Below are 17758 nucleotides of genomic sequence, written 5' to 3'. Positions count from 1 at the left end.
CGGAAGCTATGTTTTGGTCGATAAAGTTTTCAATGTGGATATTTTTCTTAGACGAACCCATCGCTTTAATTCAGAAGGCCTTTATTAAAGGAGAACTCCGGTCAATTTTAACATTGAGCTCATTTTTTTGTAAATTTGGAGTGCTGTCAATACAGAGAACAACGACAAAAATCGGTGTAAAAAGGATAACTATAATATATGGCGGAAAAGCACTTCGACTCGGTGCAGTAAAAAGTTACGTTGGTTCTAATGACAGAAGTGAGAGGGAGAGGGGGAGAGGATTTTTCAGGAGTGATGATATTAGTCACACCGAGTCGAAGTGCTCCCGAGTCCCAAGTGCTATTCCGCCATATATTATAGTTATCCTTTTTACCCGCTTAGAAAAGTGCCACGTTTTATTTTGTGTCACCATACTTGGTCGTGTAACTACTCGTGTAACTGTATTTAAATAGGGAAAACGTGGAGGTGTTTGGTCGCTTCTAACTTCATCTCTGTTTGGTCCCTAATGAATGAACTGGGGTAAGCTAAGTGCTATCAAAGTGTCGCTGCGCACCAGAGCGATTGAGTGCACGCACTGAGACGAGAGAGGTATGTATCAACTCGTCTTAGTTAAGGGAATAACATAGTTTAATATGAAAAAATGGTGGAGTGTTCCTTTAACTTCAGCAAAGGGTGCTTCTCAATCGAAAGGCTGCATATCTCGACTACCTGCAATCATCCACAATCCTTTGCACACATTCATTTCACAAAAAAGCATTAGCAGAAAATGAATCGGCACTGAACTTGTCCAATTTCACTACATAATTCAAGATAAAAAGAGATTTTGTAGATAAAGGCATAATGTTTTTAGTTTTGTTGTAAATTAATAATAAACATAATGCTAAACTATACATAATTTAAACCACTGGGTGGCCACAGATGGCTGTCATTACTGCATTAATAGAAAGACAGTTAACAAAGATTTTTAATATAAAGTATTTTTTAAATCATAATATTAATAATATTTTAATTTCGCAACATCTGAGGCAGAATCTAACACAAGACTAACCTCAGTGTACACTGCAGAGTTAGTTTAAACACAAATAGCACTTGGGTGGGTTGAGGAAGTGATAAGGTTTTAATTTGCTCAGATTCAGTGGCATCACTCTCAAGCCTCCAAACTTTCCAATTATATCGAAGAGATAAAAAAAAAAGGTTATTTTATATAGTAAGGCGTATGGGAGTTTTAGTACAATTTCTGAGTACCGCACAAGGACATGAAAAAGCAGACAAAATGGTGTAGGAAGCACTTAAACTGGATAACAACTGAACAGTCAATTTAAGCAGGGTATAGAAGGAAAGTGTCAGATTCAAGAAGCATGTTGTAATAAATGGCAGAAATACTGGGGAACATGTCAGAAAGTCATACATTTCCATAAAAACAAAGTAACATAAAACGAAATAAAATATCAAATAGAAAGGAACATCTTCAAGATTAAGAATGGGTCACACTAAACTTAATGAAACATTTCATATAAAGGACATGGGTTTCCATTTCCTGACATATAACCTTCATAGACCTGTGTGTCTAATGTATGTCAGGAAATGGAAACTGTAGATGATTAAATACCAAACATGAACAGGAAATAATTAAAGGGGATGTCTAATGCTAAATACACTCCTTCAGGATTGTTTGCCCATAGACTGGTATGGCCCTGCATGACGTCATAAAGGACGGAAGTCCTTGTATGGGCACTTCTCCTGGTAGAGCGAGTGCACACATCATTTTAGATCAACATTTTAGAGCACGAAATCAACAATGTCACAAAAGAAATGTGTTTTTGGTTCTGAGAGAAAGATAACCTTGTTAAGCTTCCCAAATAACCAATGCGTTAGGGGAACAGTGGATGCAGTTATTTTTTTCCTGGGCAGCAACGGAGTTGTGCAAGTGTGTGTTTGTTTGTTTCCGGCATTTCGATGACAAATGTTTTATAAACACGGCTCAGTTCGACGCTGGATTCGCAGATCGTTTGAAACTGAAAGATGGAGCGGTTCAATGTCTGTGTTTTCTCTTGTTGGCAATTGGCGTGTAAGTCCATATAATGTAAACAACACGAACATATAGTGAACATAGACTGTAAAAAATAAGTTATCCAGGGATAATGTGATGATGTATTGCACGTAACTCTTTAGCTCCGCCCACGGCACGCCTTCAGGAGCTCGGCTGTTTTCGGAAAGAATCGGTAGGCCTACAGTGGATCTATCTTTTATAAATCTGATAACTAAAGACTCTTTGTAGATATATGAAGGATGCAATACTACTCTATATGTACTAAAGATTAACATGAGATTGGCAGTAACTGTGTGTGTTATGTGCCCTTTAACCCTTTCACGCATAGTGGTCACTACAGTGGACAGCTATTAAAAAAGCATTTTCTTGAATTTGCACGGGTTTTTATGGCAAAGTTGCACATCAGCCTCTTCATTGGACCCTGGTGCATCATCCTATAAATTGCAACCAAGTGGCAAGCCTTTGTGTTTCGATTTTTTCCCCCTCCAAACCAAGGTGGCCAAGGGTCAGTCAGACATGCCAAGTTGCTCCGGAATATCCACCCATTCCTTCTATCCTAGGAGACTCTTGTAGGTAAAAAAAATATTGCAGCATCAAGCAATATCTAATGAGTCATATCACAGTAAAATTTTCCAAGTTTTGATTTTAGATTGAGAGAAAACTCTGATTAATCACATGTCCACTGTAGTGGACGTCATGCATCAATTGCTATATTTCAGCTACAATTCATAATTATAATGTGAATATTGTTTTTGAAACTTAAAACTTAAAAACTTAATCTGCAGTGACTTTTTTTTACTGTAAATAAATGTATTTGTATTATTAGAATGTAATTTTCATTGACATCGAAAAAAGTCATGTGATTACATAATGTATTGTAATGCATTACTTTACTTGTTAGATCAAAAAGTAATCTGATTTCGTAATGCATGTTATTGTAATGCGTTTCTTTACTCATAACATCAAAAAGTAATCTGATTAGGTAATGCACATACTTGTAGTTAATTACTTGTTAGATCAAAAAGTAATCTGAATAGGTAATGCATGTTACTTGTAACACATTACTTTACTTGTAACATCAAAAAAGTACTCTGAATGCGTTATGCATGTTACTTGTAATGCGTTATCCCCAACACTGATCATTTCAGATGAGATTGAAAAAAACGTATCTCTAGGTTTTCTCAGAGGAGGGCTATGATAGAAATGTGCATGTCCATCTTGAACATAATCAGAATTATCAGCTAATCTAATCTTATCAGCTAAGCTAATAAGGGTAAATCTCCATACTGTGGTGCACTGGAGGGAGCATCTGAGTGGTTTCCACAGTTGTACCTTGACAGACTGTAGAAAATTCTGATGGAATCACGTCCTCATGTTCTGATATCAAAGATACGCGAAGTGCAACTTGTATGAAGTTTTATGAAGCCTTTGCAATATTTTGCATTTATATTTTTTGTGTATATTTTATAGTTTTCACATGATTTGATATAATTGTATTGATTAGTTTGTTAAATTCACATACTTTATCTGTTTGATTATTGTCTTATATTTAATATAGTATATCTTAAGTTTAAACCATAACCGCATGCTGTCCACTCAAGTGGACATCTGAAGATCTCTTTGAAAAATTTGTAAAAAAAATAAAATAAAAATCAATTCTTGTTTTTCATGCCCTAAGAGCAATAAAAACACATAGGAAAAAAAATCCTGACTGAGGTTATCATAATTCATGCATGAAAGGGTTAAACTTATAAGAAAATTAAATGCTTTAGGAGAGCAGAATTCACAGCACTATTTTAAATATAGGACCAGAAACTTGTAGAATAATATGGGCAATAATGAGGTTCCTGAAAAAAAAAAAAAAAACAGGACACAGAAAATCTTCCTGGTATTCAATCATACTCCAGCACAGCAGGTGGCAGCGCACCTTTTCAGTTCGTAGACTACCTTTTCAGAAGAAAAGTGTTTGTCATTGTTAACTATCAGTGTGAGTTACTTTTTTGATTAGTGGGTATTTGTTAAACAAAACGTTTTATTTAGAAAAAAGGTTAAGAAAGAAAGTAACTTAAAATCGCGACATTAAATATTCTGTGGTTTGTTTTAACGATTGTTTTCTTTCACTGTCATTATTTCACGCAATTAAATGCCCACTTCTGATCGATTAATAGGCCTGTGATTACTTTTTACATTCAGCGGAATAGTCTATAAAATTCGGAGCAAGATCTTGAAACCCGACAGGTGTGTAAAGTCTATATATGGAGGTGCTGTTGTTTGAACATTTTCAAGCTTGTATTTGTCATCTAAACATATTCTGCATAACCAGTTGTTTTAACCACTAATAGGCCTTTTGAATACTTATGTTTAACTGGTGATTTTAAAAATCAAAAAGCAATTAAAGTTAATTAAAGCAAAAAAAAAGTTAATCAAAGAATTACTAACTTTTATATTTACAATTTATATGATATTTTATGTTATAATTTATAACTATTTATTAATAACATATTTATGTATTAGTTATTAAGGTAGTTAAATTGTATTAATATTTGCTTTCAATCTTTCATCTCTCTTTTTTTAATATTCATAAAAACATAAGCATGATGTTGAAACTGTGTGTGATTGACTGGAAGTGCTACTCTCAGTCTATCACCCTTTTTGTGGTTAAATAAATTGTATTTGTCTTAATTAAGTCTTATTCTTGCTTTCCCTCGTAAATGCTCTAGTTTAAGAGTCAAACTATGATGCCATTTTGTCATGTACCAGCCAGGAACCCATCAGGGATCCACAGTTATTGTCTTCTATTACTCTTTGGTAAGATGCCGATTTCTATTCTTTTGTGAAATAATATATTGTGATTTCTCTTGTTGATAACGTCACTTTCCTACACATTATAGTGTTTTAGGTTTTTTATGTTCTTTTTTTTTATAATGAAACATGTCAATCTAACATGAATTTTTAATTCTGTCTTCCCTGCTAGCTAAAGCTGCCTGTCTGAGTGGAAAAGTCCCTGATGCGGTGAAAGTTAGGGATACTGCGATTATCCCTTGTAACGAGACATGTAATGGCAATCTCTTATGGGAATTACAAACTAAAAATGAAAAGCTGGATGTCTTGAAATGTGTGCAAAGGACTTGCACAGAAGGAGATAGCTTTAAGAACAGAGTAAGCATCTCTGAGAAGTTCAAGGCTGGAAACCTGTCTCTAAAACTGTATACTGTTCGGTACAACGATGAAGGCTGGTACAAGGTCTTGTGTGATTCAAAGTTTCTTTGTAGATTTCACTTGGAAGTTTTTGGTAAGTTCTGTTTTCATTAGTTAAGCATGATATAAGATAATTTATTTAACTGGAAAGTTTACCATCCTAGTTTGTTTGCCACTGTTCGATGTGATATCATGCTTTGTTTTGTGTCTTTTCATTGTTTAGTCCCCACTACTGTGAATGCCACAATCAGAAGCAACGTCACACTACCCTGCTACGCACGTACAGAGAAACGGATCGCTGACGATGATGTGAACGTCTTATGGAAAAAAGATGACCAAATTGTGTTACAAGTTCAAAAAGGAATTACAAGTCATGGTTCAAGTTTTACAGGCAGGGCATCAGTTTCACTACCTCATTATAAGGACGGAGATCTATCGCTCACCATATTCTGGGTCACCACGGCAGATAAGGGATTATATCGGTGCTATCACAATACAGAAGAGGAACATGGGCATCCTGGTGCTGTCACTCTTAATGTTATAGGTTGTTGAACTTTTTTTTTTTTTTTCAGTGTTTCTTTTTCTACAGAAAAAGAAATGCTTATTTTACTAAAATGTGCAATTTTTTTTCTTCAGCTCATCAAAAGTTCTGTGCAAAGAAGTTTGGCGACAATCTCACCCTTGACCTGTTCGGCTCAGACCCTGTGACGGTAACTTTCACTGGTTCAGCTGAGACTCGGGTTTGCAGTGTGAGGGGAAACAATGCTACGTGTTCACCTGAATACGCTAACAGAGTATCTGTCGTGAATTACTCCCTCGTGCTGGGCATGTTGACATCTTCTGATAGTGGGACGTTTACTGTGAAAGACAAAATGGGTGAAGTCATTAGTATCAACAATGTCACTGTGGAGGGTAAGTTTTATCGTAAAAAAAATAATAATCAGATTTTCAATGAAAAATTTGCTAAGCTTTTGTATTCTCTATTCTGTCGTCCACAGGTGTGACCCAGAGATATTACTACGTAGCTCTGTCTATACTGATTGCTTTTGTTCTCAGTGGCATTTGTCTGTTCTTTTGGTGTCATGGAAAGTCACAAGCAAATGCAAATGAGTCTACTGGGGATACAGAGCCACTCGGAGAGCCTGCATACATCGGATTGTCACAACAAGAAACTAGCCCAAATATTTCAGAGGAGTCTGACGTTTATGTACACACACCTGTGGAGGAGACCATGCCTATGATGGTGACCTCTGAGAAGCAGGACAACACTGAAGAGGAGGAATCTAGATTACCTCTGGAATAAGACTAGGAGAAACAATGTAGGATACTTTATGGAAAAAGTATAGTTCTTCTGCTATACTGTATGCTATGAGAAAGATGGCATTATTTTTTTAGGGTACTCTTGGGGTAATTGCATAACTGTGCCATTGAACAATATGTGAAACACAAAGAGAAAGGAATTATGTTGTTTTTTTTAAGCTCAGGAATGCCTAATTTAGGGAAAACATGAATTGCCTTCTTCAAGACATTTGCTGGACCACTGAAATGACGGATCTCATCTCAGGATACTGATGTGACTGATAAATTCTAGTGTACTTTTTTTTTTTCAAAATAACTGTTCTCTACACATTTCTTTGTGTAAAACTGTTTTAAAGGTAAATGTTACTGACATCTGAAGTCATTTGCGTTGAGCAAGATATGCTGGAACTGCACAACTATTCTTACCATAATGGTACCAACTTCCAGATGTCAGATCCCTCACTGCATTACTCTGCACTTTTTCTTGTTGCGCTTTGATACATTGCACTTTTTATAATATTCAAAAGCTTAAGTTTTTTTTATTTATTTAATAGGTAAGTTACTATAATAGTTTTAGTTGAAAAGTCTTTGTTATTAGTTAGCCTTTGTGTTCTGAATTCACATTAAATGACTGATCATGACAAAACAAATTCAAATGTCATGTTTACAGAAGATGAACATGTATTAAACTTTTTTTTAACAAAATGTCTTTACTGTTTTATTTATTTTACCAGACTTTCTGTAAATGTTGTCTACTGTGCATAGTGTTAATAATGATGTTTGTTTCTCTACAATTTGAGAAGATAAAATCATTGAACAATCTTGATATTTTTCAGTTATGATCTCTTGTGACTTAAGTCCTAACTCAAGTCCCAACAAACGTGCACAAGCTTAAAAATGTGTACTTGTTCATGTAGGATATAAAAATTCACAATAAAGGTATATGACCTGCCTATACTCATTTATGTTTTATTACTACCGTTTCCCACATTTTAAAATGATAGTAAAGTTATCAAAACTGAAATTAAACCCCAGTATAGGTGTTTTGTCATGATAAAAAAAAAATGGAAATCAAACTATTTTAGATTCTGCAAAATAATTAAAAAAATGAGATATGATCATGTCATAAATGATCTAATTCACTAATGTAATTAACCTATGGATTACAGCTACCTATGGATTTACAGCACTTATACATAAATAAGCGAAAATCCCAAGGTAAAACCAAGTTTTTTTCTTCCAGTATTTATAAATACTGTATGTAAGTAGACATTGTTTAAAACCATCAGGTCACAATTACAGGTTTTCAGTTAGGGCTGCTTTTGTGGTCTCATGATCTATAGGGCTGGCATTTGTTGACTACATGACAATGCGAATAATCTAAGACCTAAGACATTCAGACCAGGAGCAATGAGATTATAACACAAACGGTGTTTTCATATAGGTCAAGAGAAAGACCACATTTTTGTTTTCATCTGTCTGTGCAGGTTACAGTGAATGTGATGTCATGTGACGTATGCACTTATGTACATCTGTGTATGTTTAGTCACTAAAGAGAACCCAAAATCCTTAAAAACTCAAATGACCACAAATTCTTCCAGAATCCTGGTGGTGAACTTAAAAATATATGAATAACAAAACCATAACTAATGCTTCCCAATACCCCACTGATAAACACAGCTGGATTAGTGTTGAACTCTAATTGGTTGAACTAGACCATCCAGCTCAATAAAAGACTGGAGATCTTCTGTACTGTACATGACAGAGCAAATCACTACTGGAGTGACATACAGGTGGGTGCCAGCAACATGTTTGCTATTAAAAGATGATTTGAATATCAAATTCAGACTGTCATTTTAAAGTTTGCTGTTTGATGATATTTTTCAGATTGTAAGATGAAGAACTTTGCTGTCATCTTTATGGTACTGGCCATAATGGCTGATGTGAGTACATTGATTCACTCCAATCTATTTTATCATGTTATATTCTTTTGGTCATTCATGACTGATCAATACATGCTTTAATCACTCCGATACTTTCTTTTCTTTTAGATCACCTCAGCCAAGGTAAGATCATTCATATCATCAGGATTATTGTGTTAAGTTTGTTAATATTGACGCTTTAAGCTGCACTTATTTTTAGAAGCTGCGTCTGATCAACGGTCTGAATGGTGGTCTGGTTACTGGAGTTAACCCTCAACTGGTGGGTGGTCTGAATCCACCCGTGTTTTCTGGTGGTGCTGCTGTTATAGGACAGCCTCCGTTTACTCAAGTAGGAACTGATGATTTACCACTGAAGTGCGTTATATCCCACTGGGATAATGTTCTACGCAGGTGATTAAACTCTTTCGTGTCTGACAGTTTCTCCCTGGAGCCGCTCTTTCTCCATATGTGCTTCAGCAGCCACCTGTGGCCGCAGTTCCCTACGCTCCACCCAATATGGGACCTCAGTTGGCTTATCCTTTCGCTCCCTCTAACGGGGTATTCATTCATGTTCATTCACAACGTTTATGTGTAACAATATACATCTATTTCCAATCTAATCTGAACCATGTTCTGATAAACAGGGGCTGCCGTATTACATTGGTGGGCCCCAGAATCAACCAGGGTTATTCCCTCCTCAGCAGCAAGTTGCGGTAAACAAATCTTCTAGTTGCTAGTACTATGCTAATGCTAAAAATTCAAAGCATGGACTACAAATTATGTTTCTGGAACTTTAGGCTGGACAAGGCCCTATTGGAAACAATCAAGCTGCAGGCCTAATACCACCAGGTTCACTGACTAGATTTAAGGTAAGTTTTATCATGCAATTTCTCCGTCATAGCATCAACCCTCCGTCCATCATCAAGTATTTCCACAGATTTCAATCCTGAGAAGGAATTATTGTATTTTTTAAATTTATTTTTATTAATAAAACATACAGGAGAAAAAAAATCTTCTTTCTCAAAACCCTTGTTTTTCAGGCACTGGTGGTCAATTTTGTGATTTTAATTATTTCTCTTAGAGTTGTGGAAAGAAAACAACCAAAATGCATATTTAATTGTTTGTTTTATTACACTTTATCTGTTTGTATCTGCTGATTTCAATTACAGTACATATCTTTAAAGGCTGTTTTCTCAAAATGAGTTTTTTTTTTCTTTCTCATGCACGTTAAGCTAGAAATCTCCTCTTCAGGAGCACTTACACCAAACTTTACAGTTTTATTCCTATAATATATTCTGTAGGTATTTTATAGTTAATATGTAATTTATCTGATATATATTCAACATTTTAAATTAAATTTTAAATGATTTGTATTTGTTGACAGTAGTTTCTGATTTATGGAGTGATAAAAAGCGATATCCAAAATATACAAATCTTTATCTTTAATATTGCAAAATGAAACATGAATTTTGAATCTGGCTTTTTTCAATATTCAGATTTCTGTGCTGTGCATTTATGCAAATTAGTGCATATTTATTTAGACAATGGCTCATTTGCATATTTGAACAATATTTCAGAAAACTTGTAATACAAAACAATTGTCTTAATGTACTTGATGAAGCATGTTGATGGCCATTATTTAGATTTTTTCTCTTTTTTTCAAGTCAAATCATTTCTGTTCTTTAAGTACAACGTGTACCTGTAACTTAATTGTTTAGCAGTGTTTATGCAGCATTCAAAAGGCAGAATTCCTGTCATCCACCGTTCTGTTAAATTATTTTATATAATTTTTCTCAGCGCTCCTTCCTCAGAAGGACCACAAGACCACCTGTCTCAATCACCCAGGTATGTAGAAATATCTGAAATCTAATGGGTGGTACATTCTAATATAATTCTGACTTTGTCGTCTGCATACAGATCCCAGCTCAGGTCAGCCCAACTGTTTCTGGAAATTTGAGTGAAAGACGTGTTTGAATCGCTGAGGTGTGTTTTACATGCTTTGTTAGACATATATTTGAATGCACATTATTAATTACCTTTGCTGAGAATCTGTTTGTTTCTTTTCACAGATACTTTTCTACATTAAATGTCATTTTCTATTCACAATATTACATAATCATTGCTGATAAGTAAAATGTATTCCTTATGCACTTTCTAATTGTCTAACCCTTTGCTTTTTACTGACAAATTATCAGCATGTGTAATAAATGTTTATACCGAATACTAAATAAAAGTCACTAGTTTGTTGCAACTGTGAATATTTTCTCTTTCGATTTTACACTCTATTGTGTTATATTGCCATCTACTGTTTTCCTGAAGTCATTGTGAACATTTTTTAAAGGGAAAAAATAACATCATAAGGTTAATACTATCATAATGATTATGATCACCATCATCACTGTTTAAAAAAAAAAGAAAAAGATTAAATCCAATTGTCTTTGTTTTTGCATTCTCAGTCGCTAAATTGTCTCAGTCCCTCACAATGCAAACAGCTCTCCATTAAGGATGTGTATTCTTTTGTCAGTCTCTGACGAAACTCATTTCTGATGTGGGCACTGACTAGACTAAAGAAAACCATAACAACTATTATGGTTCAGACTAAAAGCATGCCGAAACTGTGGTTGTTTCAGAAAAGATTGTATTACCACAAAATAGCATCAGGACTGAAAAAGACGCAACTCTTCAAATGTTATACAGACATAATAAAGACAGTAAACTGCTTAGATTTGATAATACATTTTGGGGTCAGTAAGATTTTTTTTTTTTTTTTTGCGTTTTTATTTATGCAACAATCAACAACTTACAGTACACAATCACATATATATTCCACACAACTGATAACACTACACATGTACAAACAGAGAGATTAAAGATAAAAAAACATGAATCGTCGTAAACAATACACAAAGGGGTCAGTGAGATTTTGTTTTGAATGGTTATGCTTTGATTTGGCATGGATGCATGAAATTGATAAAAAAAAAAAAACATCCATGGTTTCCACAAATTAAGTGGCACAACTGTTTTCAGCATTAATAATAAGAACTTATGCAGTGTTGGTTGTAAATAAGCACACTGAGAAAATAAAAAGGTACAAAAGCTGTCACTGGGACGGTAACCTTTAAAAGGTACTAATATTTTGGTCTTTTGGTACAGATATGTACCTTTGAGGTACTTATATGCACACTTTAGGTACAGAGGTGTACCTTTGAAAGGGTACCGCACAGTGACAGCTTTTTGTACCTTTTTTTCTGAAAGTGTAACGCAAGTTACTTTGTTTTCCCATTTATTGACTGACAGCTCTCCTGTCCCCATGTTGGGAGAAATCGTGAGTAGGGTGCAGAGGCGTTGTGTCTGCTGGGTGAAGTGCCACATGTTCCTGGATCAACGTTTTTGTTGACCCTGGAGCAACTTTCCAATCAGCCAATCAGATTTGAGGGACAAGTTTACAGTTTATGTCAAGTTTAGACTTAGAACCAGGGTGAGGTGCTTCAACATCAGTGTTCTTCACCTATAATTTCCCTCTGATTTTAGGGAAAAGTTATGGGTAGGGTTAGGTTTAGGGATAGGGATAGGGTAAGGACAGAATTTTGGGACAGGAATGTTATTCCAGGATCAACAAAATATGTTGATCCAGGAACATGTCTTGGCAAAATCACGGTGACTGTGTGTAAACATGATGGTTATTGTAGTTTTAGAATAAGTGTGAACAGGTATTTACTCATCTTGCACAAAACAGATGCAGTATTCCTCAAAATGAATAAAAACAGTGAAATGCAAACTAAGAATATTACACAAACCTAATATATATTTCATCTCTCTTTATTAATCAATATCTTTGCTGCTGACCTTCGATGATCGAATTCAACAATACCAATAAGCAAAATGACTTTAGATAAACATCACATTTTGTGTTTTGTAAAAGAAAATAAAAAAAATTGTTTGTGTGAGCTGCGCCCTCTACTGTCCAGGCGTGAATTTGCATTTTCTTCATCCCCAAAGCTTTTTCATTTCACTGTTATAAAAAACAAACAAAAAGTAACGCAAAAGTAACGTGACGCATTACTTTCCATAAAAAGTTACTAAGTAACGCAATAAGTTATTTTTTAGTGAGTATATCTATTATATTGCAATACTGTAGCGCAATTTTAAAAGTAACTTTCCTCAACACTGAATTTATATATGTAAGTATGTATGTATGTATGTATTAATCCATTTCTGCATATTAGAATGATTTCTGAATGATCATGTGACACCGAAGACTAGAGTAATGGCCACTGACCATTCATCATTGCTATCACAAAAATGATTTACCTTCTAGAAAATAGTTATTTAGAATTGTAATATGAATGTTGCTGTTTTACTGTATTTGTTGATCAAATATACAGCCTTGGCGAGCATGAGACTTTCAAAAACATAATTGACCCCAAACTCTTAAACAATAGTGTACATTCACAGATGTCCTACCTCAGCTTTCTTATTTCATTACTCATTTAAATAGGCAAATGGTGCTTGATTGCAGAAAAATCTTACAGACAGTATGTGTAAAAAAGACTGTGAAATAGAGTCACATACTTAAAAATAGTGACTAGACATCTGGTGACTAAATTCTAAAATAGAATGTCTAAAATAGAGCCTACTAAATAAATAAATAAATAGTGTTTTGAGATATTTGTTGATTGTTTTATAATGCCATCTACTGGACACTTAAGGTTGCTGCGCATTTTAGAAAGGAGAAAGGTCACTACACACTCAAAAAATGAACTTTTGCCTCTTGTTAAATTTAATTAATTAAAATAAGCAAAAGTAACACAATTGTTTAATATTTTGTCACAACTTAATTTAATTGTGTTCAATCAACCTAATATATTTAAAACTGAAATTTACTTAATTAATTTGTGTGAAAACTACATGAATAATTTTTGTTGACAACTAACTGGGCAGTGGATCTGTAGTTCCCAGCATGCTTTGCAAGGGACTGCATTAGGAGGGTAAATTTAGGGATTAAAGTGTTATTTTACGTGTTTTTCTGTAAATGGAAAGATGTTGCTAGTTAATGATAGTGTTTAATATTCAGTAATGTTAGAAACTTAGAAGACTTTCTGTAATGTTTTTTAATTTTGTGGTTACCATTATGCAGAAGAGTGGCGACTGTGTTTAGTTTAGGGCTGTGGGCACTCAGTATACTATAAACATGTATTAAACCTCATTTGCAGACCTGCATAAGTAATATTCAATATTACTCTGTAAAAAGTGGTTATAATTAAACTGAACACTAGTAGCTCCTATCATTGAAAATAACTAGAGTCAAATTAGCTAAAATTATAATGTTGGCGATTTTGGGCAGAGCAAAAATTAAATGTAGTCAACCTGACAAAACTTTATCTAGCAGGAATGACTAAATTAATTTAAGTTCATACAACAAGATTACAACAAATCATTTCAAACAAATTAGATTTTGTTGGAAAAATGTAATTCATTTTCGTGGAAAAGTTTTCCTTAATTTAATTAAGTTCGTTCAACAGCTTATTTTTTTGAGTGCAGTTGTGTACATAAAAACTATTTCTTCTGTCTGGAATACTCAGCCCCTAAAACATGTAATTATGAAGTGGAGATGACCACACTAATTGCTATAATTATTGTTTTGAAGAGAATGATTCAATCTGTTCGTCTTGTTTTTTGTTTTTTTTTCTCAGTCAGACAATAATTTGTCTCCTTACCTCACAGAGCAAACAGCTCTTCATTCTGCCTGCTTATTAGTCTGTGAATCTGACAGCACTCAGTCCTGATCTCAGGCATCTGTACGATCTGTTAAGCATTAAACGTTTTTTAATGACTTACTATAACATCATAATGATAGATTTCTTATTTCATGAAAACACACTTACTGTACTAACAGACATATTTACACCCAGACAATAAATTGATGAAAACAATTAGCAGTTTGCGTTTGACCATATTAGTGCTTGACCATAATGATATATGCATATATGACGTGTTATGGACAAATTGAGAAACATGACACACTGCATGTGTCACAAATGCAGCAACCTGATATTATAAGAGGGCAAGAACCACTTTAAAAGCAAACGGGGAAAAGACGATACTAGTTTGCACTTCTGCTCTGCCATGAATGTACTTTTATTTTCTCTAATATTGTGTTTTTATTGACTGTATTATTAGAAATATGTGAAATATTATTTCCATCTCTGTTTCCGTCTGTATCTGTTCATTGTCGTTGACTTTTCATCCACAGCTTACCAAGATGAAGTTTCAGGCCATCTTTTCCATGGCTGGTCTTCTCAGCATTTGCACTTGTGCCCCTGTAAGTGTACATTTATAAATAATAAAATAAGCAAATTAATGTTTTCAGTTTGAACCTAAAGTAACAAAACGGTTTGTATTTCACAGATCTACCAGCCACAAATTGGAATAATCGCAAGTAACAGTAATGAGGTATGTATCTTATATATATTTTTTGTCATAAATTATATATTTAAACAGTTTACATATTAAATTACACTACCTTTAAAAAGTTAAGAATCTCTTCTGCTCACCAAGACTGCATTTATTTGATCAAAACACATTAAAAACAGTAAAATTGTAAAATATTGTTGCAATGTAAAATATCTGTTTTCTATTTTTAATATATTTTAAAATGTAATGTATTCCTGTGATGGCAAAGCTAAGTTTCGATCCTTCGGAAATCATTCTAATATGCTGATTTGGTGCTCAAAAACATTTATTTATTTATTATCAATGTTGAAAACAGTTATGGCTGCTTAATATTTTTTGGAAACTGTGATACATTTTTTCAGTATTCAACTTAAAAAAAACAGCACTTATTTGAAATAGAAATCTTTTGTAAAATCATAAAAGTCTTTACTGTCAACTTCATTTAATGAATACTTGCTGAATAAAAGACATTTCTGTAAAAAAACAAATAAAATAAAATAAAAAGCTGGCTGATCCCAAACTTTTGAACAAGAGTGTGTATATTTGTTGGTTACACTTTATTTTAAGGTGACACTGTTACAGTGTTGCACATATAAGTACTGCATAACATTATTTAACTAGGCTGCATATACTTACTATAAGGTTAAGGTTAGAGTAGGGTTTGATGTAGGGTTATTTGCTTGTAATTATGCATAATTAACTGTTATTATTACTATAGTAAGTATATGTAACGTGTAAGTAAGTCACCTAAAAATAAAGTTTTCTTTTTGTTTTCTGTTATGCACAATTGTTAATCATTGCTTCCTTGTAGGTTTTGCGTCTCAATGGACTCACTCTGGCAAGTTTGGGTTTGGGTCTGGGTCAAGCACAGGTAATTCAGCTTTCAGTCTAAGCAAAGTATTTTTAACTAGTAGATTTGTTTTTTGGGAAACACCTGTAAGTTTATTCTAAAATATGGTGCTCGTATTACAAGGAGCTCATTTGAATCTTAACAGAATCCTCTAGCTCTTCGCTTTCTTTCTCTTTAGGGTACTCCATTTTTCTCCCCCTACCTGATCCAGCAGCAGCCCCCACAGGTGCTGAACTTTAACCCTGGGTTGCAGGGACCCTTCTTTCCCCCTCAAATAAACCAGCTGAACCCAGTACAGATGCCTCCGTTGCAGCAGGAGCAGCCTATACCTGGCTTTGGCCCCAATAACGGCATACCAGCACAGAACCCTCCTCCGGTACTGACGGACTTCAGAGGAACATCACACACACTAACTTTTACTGAACATAGATGCTGATTTAACTTGTTGATTTAACTTATTATCACAGATTTTTTGGAGAGTAAGTCAAATTTTGTTTCTAGGGCTTTCCATTTTTCCTGACGAATCTATATCCTATGAGAAACACTCCTGTAAGGTTGATACCCAACCAGAGCGCTGGCCCAAATATTCAAGGCCAGGCTACGATGCAACCAGTGCAACCAATTCAACCAATGCAACCGATGCAACCAATTCAACCAATACAGGTATTGTAAAGACTTAACAATTTCTCCTCCTTGTTAACTGATCATTTAAACAGAAGCTTACACTTCATTTTAAGGTGTCATTGTTACAGTGTATTTATATATTTAAGTACTGAGTAATATTAAGCAACTACATGTACTTACTATAGGGTTAGGGTAGGATTAGGATTTGGTTGAGGGTTAGTTGCATGTAATTATGCATAATTTACTGTTATTACCTTGTTAAGTACATAACAAGGACACTGTAAAATAAAGGGTTATCAAACAGAAAAGAAGAATAAATAAAGAAAGTTAATAAAGAAAGTTAAAAGAAAAGTATATTTGCTCTACAAAGAAATCACAGAACATTACTCTATCATTACTCTAATGTAATCTCAAGGGCTTGTATTTTTATGATTTCTTCTCAGACAAATTTTCACATGTTTCAGAACAGGGTGAAGGCAGTAGACCCGAAGGTAACGTCTGCTCCTGATTACCGTGGTGATCGGCCCGGTCCTGGAACTGCAGAGGTAATGCAACAGTAAACTTCTTTGGTTTACATGTGCTGTTATTAGAAACATGGCTGGGCAGAATAATTGCTGTAGAATTTGTAGACACATTAGTTTGTTTATTAACCAATCCTGTCTCTGACAGGGGCATCCTGGCTTCCCACTGTTTGAGCCATAGGCTCAGAAGACTTCATTATTAAATAGGTATTAACAAGTTTTCTAAAAAGTATATTATAATTCGATATCATACCAATTAATTAATCAGAATGTTAATTTGTTGTTTGGTTTTCCAGATATCCCACCATGGAGATCCCTCACAGGAGACATTTTTGTTCAATTTGGAAATATCCATATGTTACCAAATAAATAAATGATCCTCAGTTTATTTTGTAATGATTTTTTCCCGTTCAAAATACTCTTTTGTACTCCTGTTAAAACTCGGTTCATACATGTATTAGCAATCAAGAATAAAATAAGTGATGCACATGTAGAGAGCGTTGATAACTGTTTAAGTTGATAACAACAACAGTCTTTGGTTACACTTGATTGTAAGGTGTCCTTGTTAGTGTAATTATAAAATTAACTACATGTACTGGGTTGTAGGGTTAGGATTAGGTTGTGGTTTAGGTTAGTTGCATGTAATTAAGCACAATTTATAGTAATTACTATGTAACGTGTAAAAAAAAAGCACTGTAAAATAAAGTGTTACCCATACTTTATTAAATCAGAAAAACTCAGGAGATCACAGGAGGAACCATTAATACAACCACGTTAAATAAAGACGACACCGGATAAAGGAACTATAGGGAAACACAGGGCTTAAATACATGAGGAGCGT

General features: G+C 34.3%; 2 protein-coding genes across 2 annotated transcripts; both read left to right on the top strand.

Annotated features, from left to right (window-relative positions):
* The first annotated feature begins 3988 nt into the window (after nt 1–3988).
* Nucleotides 3989–7503, top strand: LOC311075622 (uncharacterized protein). The gene is made up of 6 exons (XM_084103149.1): nt 3989–4288; nt 4771–4858; nt 5025–5342; nt 5472–5792; nt 5885–6160; nt 6247–7503. The coding sequence occupies exons 2-6, from the start codon at nt 4786–4788 to the stop codon at nt 6549–6551; spliced, it is 1293 nt and encodes a 430-aa protein (XP_083959275.1). The 5' UTR covers nt 3989–4288; nt 4771–4785; the 3' UTR covers nt 6552–7503.
* A 939-nt stretch (nt 7504–8442) lies between these two features.
* On the top strand, nt 8443–17299 carry LOC311077999 (uncharacterized protein; the record flags this gene model as incomplete). Its single annotated transcript, XM_084106646.1, has 14 exons — nt 8443–8490; nt 8599–8613; nt 8690–8818; nt 8908–9027; nt 9114–9182; nt 9267–9338; nt 14723–14791; nt 14878–14922; nt 15734–15793; nt 15951–16148; nt 16274–16435; nt 16840–16941; nt 17066–17124; nt 17214–17299. The coding sequence occupies 13 exons, from the start codon at nt 8443–8445 to the stop codon at nt 17096–17098; spliced, it is 1122 nt and encodes a 373-aa protein (XP_083962772.1). The 3' UTR covers nt 17099–17124; nt 17214–17299.
* Between the last annotated feature and the right edge of the window lie 459 nt (nt 17300–17758).

This window comes from Abramis brama (assembly GCF_963993115.1).
Source record: "Abramis brama genome assembly, chromosome: 2".
Taxonomy (NCBI): Eukaryota; Metazoa; Chordata; class Actinopteri; order Cypriniformes; family Leuciscidae; genus Abramis; species Abramis brama.
The sequence above is the reverse complement of the archived record's forward strand: the minus strand, read 5'-3'. Positions and strand labels throughout refer to the sequence as shown.